This window comes from Stegostoma tigrinum, chromosome 20 (assembly GCF_030684315.1).
Source record: "Stegostoma tigrinum isolate sSteTig4 chromosome 20, sSteTig4.hap1, whole genome shotgun sequence".
NCBI classification, from domain to species: domain Eukaryota; kingdom Metazoa; phylum Chordata; class Chondrichthyes; order Orectolobiformes; family Stegostomatidae; genus Stegostoma; species Stegostoma tigrinum.
In genome coordinates this window covers 55756544-55769326 of record NC_081373.1, presented here as the reverse complement: position 1 = coordinate 55769326, position 12783 = coordinate 55756544, and the positions used below count along the sequence as shown (strand labels likewise).

General features: G+C 44.2%; 1 protein-coding gene across 1 annotated transcript; it reads left to right on the top strand.

Annotated features, from left to right (window-relative positions):
- The first annotated feature begins 5814 nt into the window (after window positions 1–5814).
- Window positions 5815–6505, top strand: LOC125462061 (transcription factor ATOH7-like). The gene has a single exon (XM_048551545.2). The coding sequence runs from the start codon at window positions 5815–5817 to the stop codon at window positions 6229–6231; it is 417 nt and encodes a 138-aa protein (XP_048407502.2). The 3' UTR covers window positions 6232–6505.
- Window positions 6506–12783: the final 6278 nt, after the last annotated feature.

Here is a 12783-nt window from a genome sequence, read left to right as displayed (position 1 = left end):
CTTCTTAGTAAACCACGGTTCCCTCGCTCAACTACTTCCTCCCTGCCTGACAGGTACATACTTATCAAAGACACGCAGTCGCTGTTCCATGTACAAGCTCCACATTTCAATTGTGCCCAGCCCCTACACTTTCCTTCCTCATCCTGTGCATCCTTGGATAAGCATATGGATAATGATGGGATAGTGTCGGGGGAGGGGCTTAGATTAGTTCACAGGTCATTGCAACATCGAGGGCCGAAGGGCCTGTTCTGTGCTGTATTGTTCTATGTTCTATGTTCTAATCTAAATCTTGTCGAATCGCCTCATAATTGACTTTCCCCCAGCTATAACTCTTGCCCTGCAGTATATACCTATCCCTTTCTATCGCTGAAGTGAAAGTAACCAAATTGTGGTCACGATCACCAAAGTGCTCACCTACCTCCAAATCTAACACCTGGCCTGGTTCATTACCCAGTGTCAAATCTAATGTGGCCTCGCCTCTTGTTGGCCTGTCTACATACTGTGTCAGGAAGCAGTGGACAAAAACTGACCCATCTAAAGTATTTTTTATTGTTCTTTAATCTATGTCCCTGCTTTTAATACATTATTTGTATCTTAATTCTTGATCCTTCCTTCCTTACATCCATTTGGAGTTACTCTCCAGGCCATATGTGATCTCCTTATTCTAAACACCAAGATACAACATATCTACCTATATCTGTATGGAGATGAATTTACTGCATTCATAGCCGTACTGAGGTTATTATTGTCTCTTGTATTCCGTCACTGCTTTCCTCAATGTTAACTAAACAGGGGTATTCCCCATATTTGCTGTCATCTACAAATGTTGAAATTATCCTTTTGATTCCCAGTTGCAAATTGTTCTTGTCTACAGTGAATGACATTTGAGCCTTCCCGCCTTTGGGCAATCTGGGTAGCTGTCCTTATTCCAAATCTCTTGCTCTCTGTTTTTCTTTAGCCCTTAGTTAACTGTGCATTATGCTGCTTGCCTCCTGACCCCACATGCTTTGTCCTTAGTCATGAGCCTACTGTGACCATCAAATCAAACGCTTTTCGGAACCATACATACATCAGATCCAGCAAAGCACAGAGTCAGTCTTGAAATTCATTCTTTTTGAAGACTTCAGATATTTCCCATTTGGAGACAACTTGTTCTCCAAATCAACAGTTAGTCTTCGTTTAGCTCTTCCATTGACAGGCGTGTTTTAAATGCTGAAGCTCCTGATTATCTTCTGGGACATAATTAAACGTTATGCTGAGGCTTTTGTGCTTTTATTTTGCTTTCCGTTGAAGATTGCCTTATGAGCAAAGATTAAACAGGTTAGGACTCTTCTCACTGGAGTTTAGAAGAATGAGGTGATCTCATTGAAATATATAGGATTCTTACGGCACTTAACAGGGTAAATGCTGAGAGAGTATTTACTTTCACGGGAAAGTCTGGGAATCGGGATCATAGTCATAGAATAAAGGGGTGCCAATAAGGGATTTCTTGTTGTGAGTCTTTGGGATCCTTTGTCTCAGAGGGATGTTTGGGCAGAGTCTTTGTGTATATTTAAGACTGAGGTAGATAGTTTCTTGATCAGTCAGGGAGTTGAGGGTAATGAGGAAAAGGCAGGAGGGTGGATGCAAGGAATGTTGGGTCAGCCATGATCCTATTGAATGGCAGAGCAGGCTTGAGGGGCTGAAGGCCTGCTCTTGCTTTTATTTCTTATGGCTTTATGTCTTTTTCGTTTTATAGATCAATAACCAGTTAGAACCCCATTTCAACATGGATTTCCAAATTCACAACTTTCCAGCCATCCACCCAGCCCATCCCATCCTCCACCTTCAAACACTTTCCTGCAGCTACCAACCTACAGAGCAGCCCTTCCCTCCCCTTCTGATAGCTGTGCTCTAAATGAAACTGTTCCCAGCCACCCCTCTCTCACCACTCCTTTGAGTCCAGAGGCCAGTGACTTCCACAATTTCAATGGAGACTTGGTTTCCTGACTTATTCACCTGGTCTTTTATCTTGTATTCATATTGTGAGCTCCTCCCCCAGGCAGTGGCACCAATTCACCTTCTCCCCGGTATCGATGGGAAACTGGACTGACTCAGATTCCGGGACATTTCAGAAATGTCGCTTCAGAAAAGCCTTTTAAGCAGCAGCAGCGAGAGAGGAAAGGGAAAGAATTCTTGCAGCGACCGAGCATCAATACATCCTGAGGGGGAAAGGGCGCACGTTTTATTTCGGCTTGCTTTTTAAAACAATCATGAAAACGAGCAGCTGGACTTTATAAATTGCATTAAACCAGAACAACTGGATTAAATTTGGGAAAATATTAAATCAAATGTGACAACTAAAATACGCTGGAATAATGTGTTTCTGTTAAAGTGGTCGCATTCGCTGCGTAATATACAGAACCCAGTCCCCAGAACTGACCGTGTCCCAGAATTATCTCTTCATCAACACTGCGACTCTCAGTTTACAGTGACTGCAGTTAAAGCGATCATGACCTCCCTTACATTTTATTGCTTAAGTTGGATTTGGGTTTTTAATTTTTCAAAAAAATTCACATTAACTTCCAGAATTCCAGAATTCCTTGAAGATTCTGAATAAACTGGACTTGTCTTAGGAAGCATTGAGATAGCGAGAGCTGCAGATGCTGGAGTCAGAGACTGAAAAGGAAAAGGGTCCCGACCCGAAGCGTCAGCCTCCCTGCTCCTCCGAGGCTGCCTGGCCTGCTGTGTTCACCCAGCTCCACACTTTATGTCTCAGGAAGTGCTGACTTTAGTTCATTAGCACCAGGGTTTCATAGAATCCCTACAGTGTGGAAGCAGGCCATTCGGCCCATTGATTTCACACCACCCCTCCTGACAGCATCCCACCTACACCGTGCAGGGGACAATTTCAAAGTTTGTCAACGGCAGAAAACTTGGAACAACTGCAAACGGTGAGGAGTACAGCGTTATGCTTCAGAGGAAACTTATCAAACATTGACACGTTGAATGAATGGAGGTGAACTGCTCAGTTGTACTTGAACTGAGTGGATCTTTTGAGCCGAGACAAAATAGTAAGGAAATCCAGGTTTCACAAAACACTTTGAGATGCAACTGGCATCGACAATAGCAAGTAAATGATGAAGTCAGAGTGAGAGAGAAAGAAATGAAGCCTAAACCAGGGTTACAGTGCATGCATGTGAATGCACAGAGTGTAATGAATAAGGCTGGGGCATCGCAGTCATAGATTGCAGTTTGCAAGTGTGAGGTGGTGCAATTTGTTTAGAAGAACATAAAATAGAGGTATGATTGTTAACAAGGTACAGGAGTCGAGGGACCTGGTTGTATCATGTGCGCAGATCATGAAAGGTGGCAGCACAGGTGGAGAGAGCGTGTAGGTGAAGCACACAGAGTCTTTCGCTTTATTAAGATAGGCATAGGCCACGACAGCAAGAAGGTGATGTCATGCTCCTATGAGACATTCGTTAGACCCCAGCTGGAGTATGGTTTACATGAATGGTTCAAGGGATGAGAGACATTCAGTCATGAGGATAGATTGAAGAAGTTGGAACTGTTCTCCATATTTCTATGGTCTTAGAAGAGGGTTGAGAGGATTGGATTGTGGTTTTCGATATCATGAGTGGGCTGGATAGAAAACTTAGTGAGAAACTGCTCCCACTAGTAGAAGTAAAGGGAATACTGGAACAGGATGAATCGGGACCTTCTAGAGGGGCATTGGGTGGTTACTTGGTTAAAATGGTGAGCAAGAGTGGAAAATGGGGAAAATGAGTTAAATTTCCAGTCCAACGATTCATCTTCAGAATTATTTCTGGATTCCACTTCTGAAGTAGCGTCACTGGACTGGAATTGTTAACATTACTTTCTCTCCACAGATAATGTCATACCTGCTGAGGCTCACCAGCAATTTCTGCTCTTTTTGTTTCAAAACTCCAGCATTCACAGTTTTATTTTGGGGGTAAATGAGGTTGGAGTTAGGTAATGAATGGTACTGGAATAATTTAGGATATCTGGTCTGTGTGGACGAATTGGACCGAAGGGTCTGTTTCCCTTTTGCACAACTCAATGATGCTCAATGATACAACGTGACGCATCAAGAACGATGGGCCGAATGGCCCCATTCCGCGTAATCCTGTGAACTGATCGGCTGTCCAGCCCAAACTGACATAACAAGGCGTGTGAAACCCTTTGAAAGTTCTGATTTGTGAAGGTCCATAGACACAAGCCCTGTCCACAGTCACTGGGCGCTGTCTCCAAACGTATTACACTGCTGAAAACGTCCGTATTTCTAACAAATCTCATCAGTTTACATCGTGAGGGAAATACAACAGTAAACAGGGAGAGGAGAATCAAACAAAAAAAACCCAGAGAAGAAAAAGTCACCCGGGATTTTCCAAAACTGCCGACGAGGGTTTCCCTGTTCTGTAGGTGTGTGTGGGCATGGATGTGTCTGTGTGTGTGTCTGTGTGTGGGTGTTTGTGTGTGGGTGTGTGTAGGTGTGTGTGTGTGTTGGGGTGTATGTATGGGTTTGTGTGTGTGTGTAGATCTGTATGTCTGGAGGTCTGTGATGGTGTGTGTGTATCTGTGTGTGGGGTGTATGTGTGGATCTGAGTGGGTGTGTGTGTGTTTGTGTGTATGTGGATGTGTGTGGATCCGTATGTGTGTGGGGGTCTGGTGTGGGTGTGTGTGGGTCTGTGTGTGGGTCTGTGTGTGTGGGTCTGTGGTGTGTGTGGGTCTGTGGTGTGTGTGGTGTCTGTGTGAGTTTGTTTGTGGGTGTGTGTGTGTGTGAATGTGTGTGTGTGTGAATGTGTGTGTGTGAATGTGTGTGTTTGTGTGTGTGTGTGTTTGTGTGAATGTGTGTGTGTGAATGTGTGTGTGTGTGTGTGTGTGTGTGTGTCTGTGAGAGTGTGTGTGTGAATGTGTGTGTGTGTGAGGGGACGGGGGAGAGACACGGGCCCAGCCGGATACAGTGAAATGGGAAAACGGGGTTACATCTCTCGAACACATTGCGCGCGAACGTCTAACTTTGATTCAAAACACATCATTGATGCTGAGCCGGAGAGTTAAACCCACTACTTTCAGATGAATGACTGTCACATTCTCCCAAGCATTTTCGCCTCCCTTTCTATTCCTGGGAAAAGCCAGGATCTGTGTTGTTGCTCCTTTGGGATAGTGAAGGCTTGTGCACGTAACTCCCGCCCAAGGTGGATGGAGCATATGGGGAGGGGGTGGGTTTGTGTGTGTGTTGGTTGGGGGGGTAAGCAGATGAAGTTGGTGAAGCGAAGGCACTTTCCCATGGAGCACGGCCGCTGGGAGTCAGGCTAACTCTGCGTTCCCACCTGTTTCAGTGCAGCCCGTGGGCGCTATAAAAACTCCCAAAGCACACAGTTACTGCCACAGCTCCTCAACAACGCGGAGATCGCGGGCTAAAGCAGTCGGCACTGCCCCGCTTCTGCCGCCACTGGTTCTGGTCCTGTTATAAAATAAATTCCCAGGATTTGAGGTTTAACAGGGAGCCCATACTGGGACTCTCCAGTCGGTTTCAAATCAGGGAACTTGTCAAATTTCCTGCCAGTCCCTGGGAGTCCCATTCCCACATTCCTGGAATCTGCGCCTCAGTTTTTCGCAATCGCGATTTTGGAAAGGCATGCTTTACTGAACACCCGAGAGACAGAACCCCCGCTGCGAATGCACGGCAAGATTCCAGCTTCGACATAAGTGCCGCTTCGGAGAAAGAGAGGAGCGAGATCTTAAACCAGCCTCTCCCCAGCTCCAGAGAGAAAGGGGCGGGGGAGACAGCCTGCAGAGCCGGGAGTGATGAAGTCCACTTTGTCCGCCTCCAGTTCCGGAGCTGGCTCGGGGCTTACGGACTCGCCCGGCTCTGGGAAGGACAGGCTCCAGAGCTGTGTCCGCCGGCGGATGGCAGCGAACGCCCGGGAGAGGAGGCGCATGCAGGGCTTGAACAACGCCTTCGACCGGCTCCGGAAAGTCGTTCCACAGTGGGGCCAGGACAAGAAACTCTCCAAATACGAGACCCTACAGATGGCCCTGAGCTACATCGTGGCGCTGACCCGCATCCTGAGTGAGGACAGACGCTGGCTCCACCTTCAGTGTGAACACATTCCGGGAGCGGACGATAATCAGACTTACCTGGGCCAGGCAGCCGAACAGACGGACTATTACACAGACAGAATCTTCCCTTTCAATCACCAGAGTTTCCGTGTCATCAATTAAATCAACACCGCCTCGGGAAGCCTTATTTCCAAACAGCCGTCAATCTCACTGCACGCACAAGTCTAAAACAGAAATTTATCCCGCAGTCTGACTTTGCTCCATTCCACTGGTAATTTGTAATCGACGTAACTTTGTTGTCTTTCGCGGTCCTGATGGAAACTGGTTTGCTGGAATCAAAAGCTGGTGAAGACTGATATAAACAATACCCATTCTGTTCAAATTTTAATTGTAGGTGGGATCTCCCGACAAAACATTCTGTGAAATTAGATAATGTTGATCGTTTGCATGTAGATAACGCCCGGTTCATGTACAAAGAATTTTTTTTTATAAAAAGTTTTGCTCGGTTTATTTTGAAATGCCTCCCTTATTTTGTTTTGGATGTACGGTGATTAAATATTGTGACTGGCTATATGTTTATTTGTGTTAGGGTTTCGCGCCGCTGGTTCGCTTCCTTAGGTCAGCAATGAAAACAGCAATCCCAGCAGGAACTATCAGGGGAGCTCAAACTTGCTGAGGTTGTGACCTTTCATCACAAACAAATCCCTGTGGAGTCCTGGAGCTTACACTGTTGTACGGTGTAGGGTACAGTCTGTCGGTGTAGGCACAGGACGCCACAGCTGACAACTCACCCTCTATCACTGGATTTTCACATTTTCAACTCTACCTTCGTCTCCTTTTTTCTGCTCGACTTACTCTCCCCATCAGAGCCCAAAGGGCACAGGCTTGATCGGGTTTTCTCTAGCAGTCACCCATAGCCAGGTCTGACTGGACCGCAGACACACTTCCGTAAACACTCCGGGATAGCCATTGGAATTGACCATAAATTCCACGGATCCTCTTCACCTTCCATCTCCTCCTGAAAGTCCCCTGTACCCTCAGAACGAGCAGCAAGAATAGCCAGAGAGAACTCAAACTGCTGGAGAAACTCAGCCGGTCTGACAGCATTTGGAAAGAAAAGACATTTAAGGAATGGTCTCTGGTCTCAAAACATTGACTCTGTTTCTCTCTCCACAGATGGTGTCAGACCTGCTGAGTTTTCCCAGGAATTTCTTTTTGTCTGACAATAGACAATAGGTGCAGGAGTAGGCCATTCGGCCCTTCGAGCCAGCACCACCATTCATTATGATCATGGCTGATCATCCACAATCTGTATCCTGTTCCTGCCTTATCCCCATAACCCTTGATTCCACTATCTTTAAGAGCTCTATCCATCTCTTTCTTGAAAGTATCCAGAGACTTGGCCTCCACTGCCTTCTGGGGCAGAGCATTCCATATATCCACCACTCTCTGGGTGAAGAAGATTTTCCTCAACTCTGTTCTGAATGGCCTACCCCTTATTTTTAAACTGTGTCCTCTGGTTCTGGACTCACCCATCAGCGGAAACATGCTTCCTGCCTCCAGAGTGTCCAATCCCTTAATAATCTTATACGTCTCAATCAGATCCCCTCTCATCCTTCTAAACTCAAGTGTATACAAGCCCAGTCGCTCTAATCTTTCAACATATGATAGTCCCGCCATTCCGGGAATTGACCTCGTGAACCTACGCTGCACTCCCTCAATAGCAAGAATGTCCTTCCTCAAATTTGGAGACCAAAACTGCACACAATACTCCAGGTGCAGTCTCACCAGGGCCCTGTACAGCTGCAGAAGGACCTCTTTGCTCCTGTACTCAATTCCTCTTGTTATGAAGGCCAGCCATGAGCTTTCTTCACTGCCTACTCTCTCTGCAAAAAACTGCAGTTTTTTGTTTAATATTAAGGAGCAAGAATAAGCTGCTCAGCCCCTTAAGTCTGCTCCGCCAATCAATAAGATCATGATTGATCTGACTGTATTCTCAAATTCACATTCCCACTTACCCTGATTACCATTCCCTTCCTTGCTTAGCAAGAATCTCCCTCTGCCTTAAAAAATATTCAAGTAATCTACTTCCATCTGCTTTCCAGGAACAGAATTCCAAGACTCATGATCATTTCAGAGATTTTAAAAAATCTATGTTTTAAATGGGTAACTCCTGACTTTAAAAAAGTAACTCTTCATTCTGGCTATTGACAGCAATGGTATTATGCACCTCTGGAGCGGGTAGGATTCCTACCTGGGTCTGCTGGCTCAGAGGGAGGGACATTACCACTGAACAACAATGGCTCTTGATTGCAAACCTCCCCTTAGAGGAAACATGCTCTCCACATCCGACATCTCAAGTTCCCTTAGGATCTCATATATTTCAATCAAATCACCTCCCTCTCCTAAACTTCTAACAAGTACACAATGCATATCTTCATTGTCACACTGAGACTGAGACAACTTTTTTCTTTATTCATTAACAGAATGAGAACATTGCTGACCAGGCAGCATTTTATTACCCATCCCTAACTGCCCAGAGAACAGTTAAGAGTCAATCACATTACTGAAGGTCTAGAGTCACATGTAGGCCAGACCAGGTAAGGATGGCAGTTTCCCTCACTGAAGGAGCATGAGTGAACCAGGTGGGTTTTTCCCAAACTATTGACAATGGATTCATGGTCATCATTAGACTCTTAATTCCAGATAGTTTAATTAAATTCGAATTCCACCATCTGCCATGACAGGATTCGAACCCATATCCCCAGATTGTTATCTGGGTCTCTGGTTTAAACAGTGCAGCAATAATTCCACTAGGCCGTCACCTCCCTGGTTGATTGCTAATTTAAACAGCTGACTCATTGACACAAAATCAGTTCACAAAATGTTTGACTTTTCTTTACTTCCACCTGTCACAGGCTGAGTTCAGCCTTGCCTTTCAGACTTCCTTCATATTCCCTCAGTCCTATTCTAATGAACCGCTGCTCAGCTGCTTCTAGCACCACCCCATTTTCGCTGATAGTTGAATCCCCCTGCATTGAAACCTGTCACCAGCTTGTGTCTCCTCACAAACATACACAGCTCCTAGTCCTCACAAACTACTGCACTTCCTGCCACCCTTCCCAATTATTTGGCCAAATTGACACCATCTTTCCCAAGCTCTACATTATGAATCCCTACAATCAAGTCAAAATTCTTGTGAACTAATGTGGTTTCTCTCAAAGTCATAGATGAGGTCCTAGTAACCATGAGAAATGGTTGCTCCTCCACCTCTTCAATCTTCTTAACCTTCCTGATCTCTTCAAACTCCTCAACCTCATCAACTTGCCCGACTTTCTCAATCACCCCCAACATCCTCAATTACCTCAGTCTCTCCAACCTCCTCAACCTCACTGATGTCCTCCACCTCCCAGCATCCTCAATATCCTTCACCCCCCTGATCTCACTGGCCTGTCTGCATCCTTGATGTGTCTGACCAAACTGTTGGCCTCCAATGGTGATCAGTAGTCCAGCTGAGTGAGCTGCCCTCTCCTGAATCCAGTCTGTTCAATCCTAACTGTTGCATTGACTTCTTTCCCATCCTGCGCAGTTTCTTCTTAGTTCCTCCATTCCATGCCTCATCCGCACCTATCACTGCAGCAACATCACAAGACAGATTTCACCTGCATGTTAATGTCATTCATCACTTCTACTTCATCACTAACCACCTAAACCCACCCAGTGTCTATGATTTGTCATAATTTATGCAGAGGCAGGCCAATCAGTACATCAAGTCCATATTGAACCTCTGAACAGCATCCCACCCAGGCACACCCTGCTACCCCAACCCTGTAAACCTGCATTTCCTATGGCTAATCCACCTAGCCTGCACATCCCTGGTCACTAGGGAAAAATTAGCCTGGCCAATCCACCTAACATGCACATCATTGGTCCATGGCCAGGTACCATTTTATCTCAATCACCTCCTGTCATCTTTCAAGATAACTTTGCCTTGCCAGAAGTTCTGTCTCTTTACTGTAAACCATTGGCAGCTGCACGTTCAGGTGGCCATGCTCTCAATTTCTTTCCTGAATGTTTCCACCTCTCACCGCTTCTTTAAAACTCCCATCTCTTTGATCAAGCTTTTGGTCATCACTCCTGATGTATCTTCATGTAGGACTGTACCAAATTATGCCTGCTCTGTGAAGCTTCTCAGGGTATTTCACTATAGTACAGATGAAATATAAATGCAAGTTTGTTGCATGTCAGCGTGTGTGCATGCTAATAACATTAATGAATGAAAAATGGAGTGAAGTTAACCATCATAAATCCGTTTCCATCCTGGCTGTAATTTTGGTTATTAATGCTGGTTATGGTTAGGAGGATTCAGCCTTCTCCCTGTAGGGAGCGAAATCAAACTGTGGAGCTGTCTCACATATGGTGGAACTAATCCCTACAGCCCTGAGATATGATGATGGAAAACACTGGCTAGTGGCTAATTCCCCCATTTATAGGACCAAATATGCTTAACTAGTGTTTTTTTACTGAAGGAGTGAGTTGTCCCAGTTCCTTGGAGTTTTATACATTACTAGCAATGTCAACATTTCCTACACATTTGTGGGGTTTGAAAATAGAAACAGCTCATACAAAATAAATTAATGATGACACTTCTTTCCAACACAGTGCATCTTCTTTTTCCCTAAGGACATGGCTAACTAAATGTTCTCCAACATCTTCTCTCATTTATACAGAAATTGATGACTTATAAATAGAAATTACCTGCAACTTCTGTTGCTGGAATTACTTTATTGTGAGATAGGAAACAGAACTCTCCCTCTGCTTTTCAGGATAGTGTTATGTGACTTAATGACTGTATCTACATGAAATTGAGATTCGAGTTTCAAATGAATCGCAATGAGTGAAGTGCTTTTTGTAACTTTCGAAAGTCACCACCATCACTTGACATCTTTCAAGTATCAGCACAGCACCAAGAGAGGTGGTGTTCGGGGGCAGGAACAGGCTACAGTCACATCAACCAGAAATCTACCCAGACCAGTTATTATAATGCTACAAGAGCAGCTCAGTGATTCTGTGGTAAATAATGCACCTCCTGTTTTTTAGTTGGATTGTAATGCAATACTCCCCAATTGCCTGGAAGGGTGCAGTTCCAAGAAGCTTGACACCGTCCAGGTCAGAGCAGCCTGCTTAGACAGTACCACATTCATCATCTTAAACATTTGCTCCCTTCTCTGCCAATGCTCAGTAGCAGCACTGTGTACCAGCTATAAGGCACACTGCAGCTACTCACCGAGACGTTATTTACAGCATCTGCCCTATAAACACTTCCATTTAGAAGTACAAGGGCAGCAGACACATGGGAGTACTACTACCTTAAGTTCCCCTCCAAGCCACTCACCATCCTGACTTGGAAATAGATCGTCACTGTCACTGGATCAAAATCCTGGATCTTGAGTGTACGTACACCTCAAATAATCCAATGGTTTGGGACGATAGCTCCCCACCACCTTCTCCAGGGTATTTAGAAATAGGCAAGAAAGGCTGACTTTGTCTGTGACAGTCACGTCCTTTGACTGTATAAAATTGGACATTATTACAAATACTGTAAAACAAGAGAACAACATTACAAACATAATTGTAAGATTCTGTAACTCCACCATATTTTCCATACATTTATTTACTGCAATTGGCTTTGTAGACAAAGCTGTGGATTATGTTTAAGTTGAAAGGTTAATAGGGATGGATTGCTGGTGAATTCAATGTCTTCCTATCTCTTATTTCTTTGGGAGTGCCTGTGCAACTCAAGCTCTAATCTGATTTAATGCAGGAGATTGGGGTGTCAGAGGGAGTGCACAAACCTCTCAACATCCATCTACCCATCCTATACACAGGATGGGGCAGAATCTGCTAATCACACATTGAGTTATCAGCCATCCCTGAACTCGGAGAACCGCAGCAGGAACAAGTCACCCTGAGGGGCTGCCAAAAAAGAAAACTTTTTAACATTCCGTGAAATGTTTCAGAGTTCCCAAACTACAACATTAACCCTAATATGTTACAAAGCTTTAGCCCACCTGTGAAGACAAATACTTCCTTCAGTTACATTTGCCATTAACAATCATTGAGAAAGACACTTGAGAAAAGAATATGAAGAAAATATGAAATGATTTCCTCAACATTTGTGGGCATGCAATATTTTAATTATTTTATGTGATGTAGTGTGTTAAGACAATAGATATTGATTTGGATCAACTTAGAATGATCGAAATTGCATAAATGAAGCTTCAATTGTGGATACAATGATTAAAAAGAATTGAATTTCATATAAGGGAAATGTTTGATGTTGACAAGAAGCTGCTGCTGAGGATTATTAGCACGGTTTGAAGCTTCCAAAGGAATGGACCTTGAATTGATTCTGCTAGTTAACCACTTTGATTATGTGATAACAGCAATTTTACCTTTTGTGAGAATTATTAAAAAATGCCAGAAATATCCAGCATATCTGACAACATATGTACCAAATGAATGTCTTAAGTCAAAAACCTTTCATTTCATTTTGCAATTTGCAGTGATCTGAGAAAATATGGCAAACAAAAATGATTTCCATTTATCTTAATAGCAACAACCTGGGAAATCATGAATTTGACATCATTTAAAATTTTCAACACGAAAGCGAATCGATTCTTCAAAGAACATCAACTTATAATAATCCAGCTG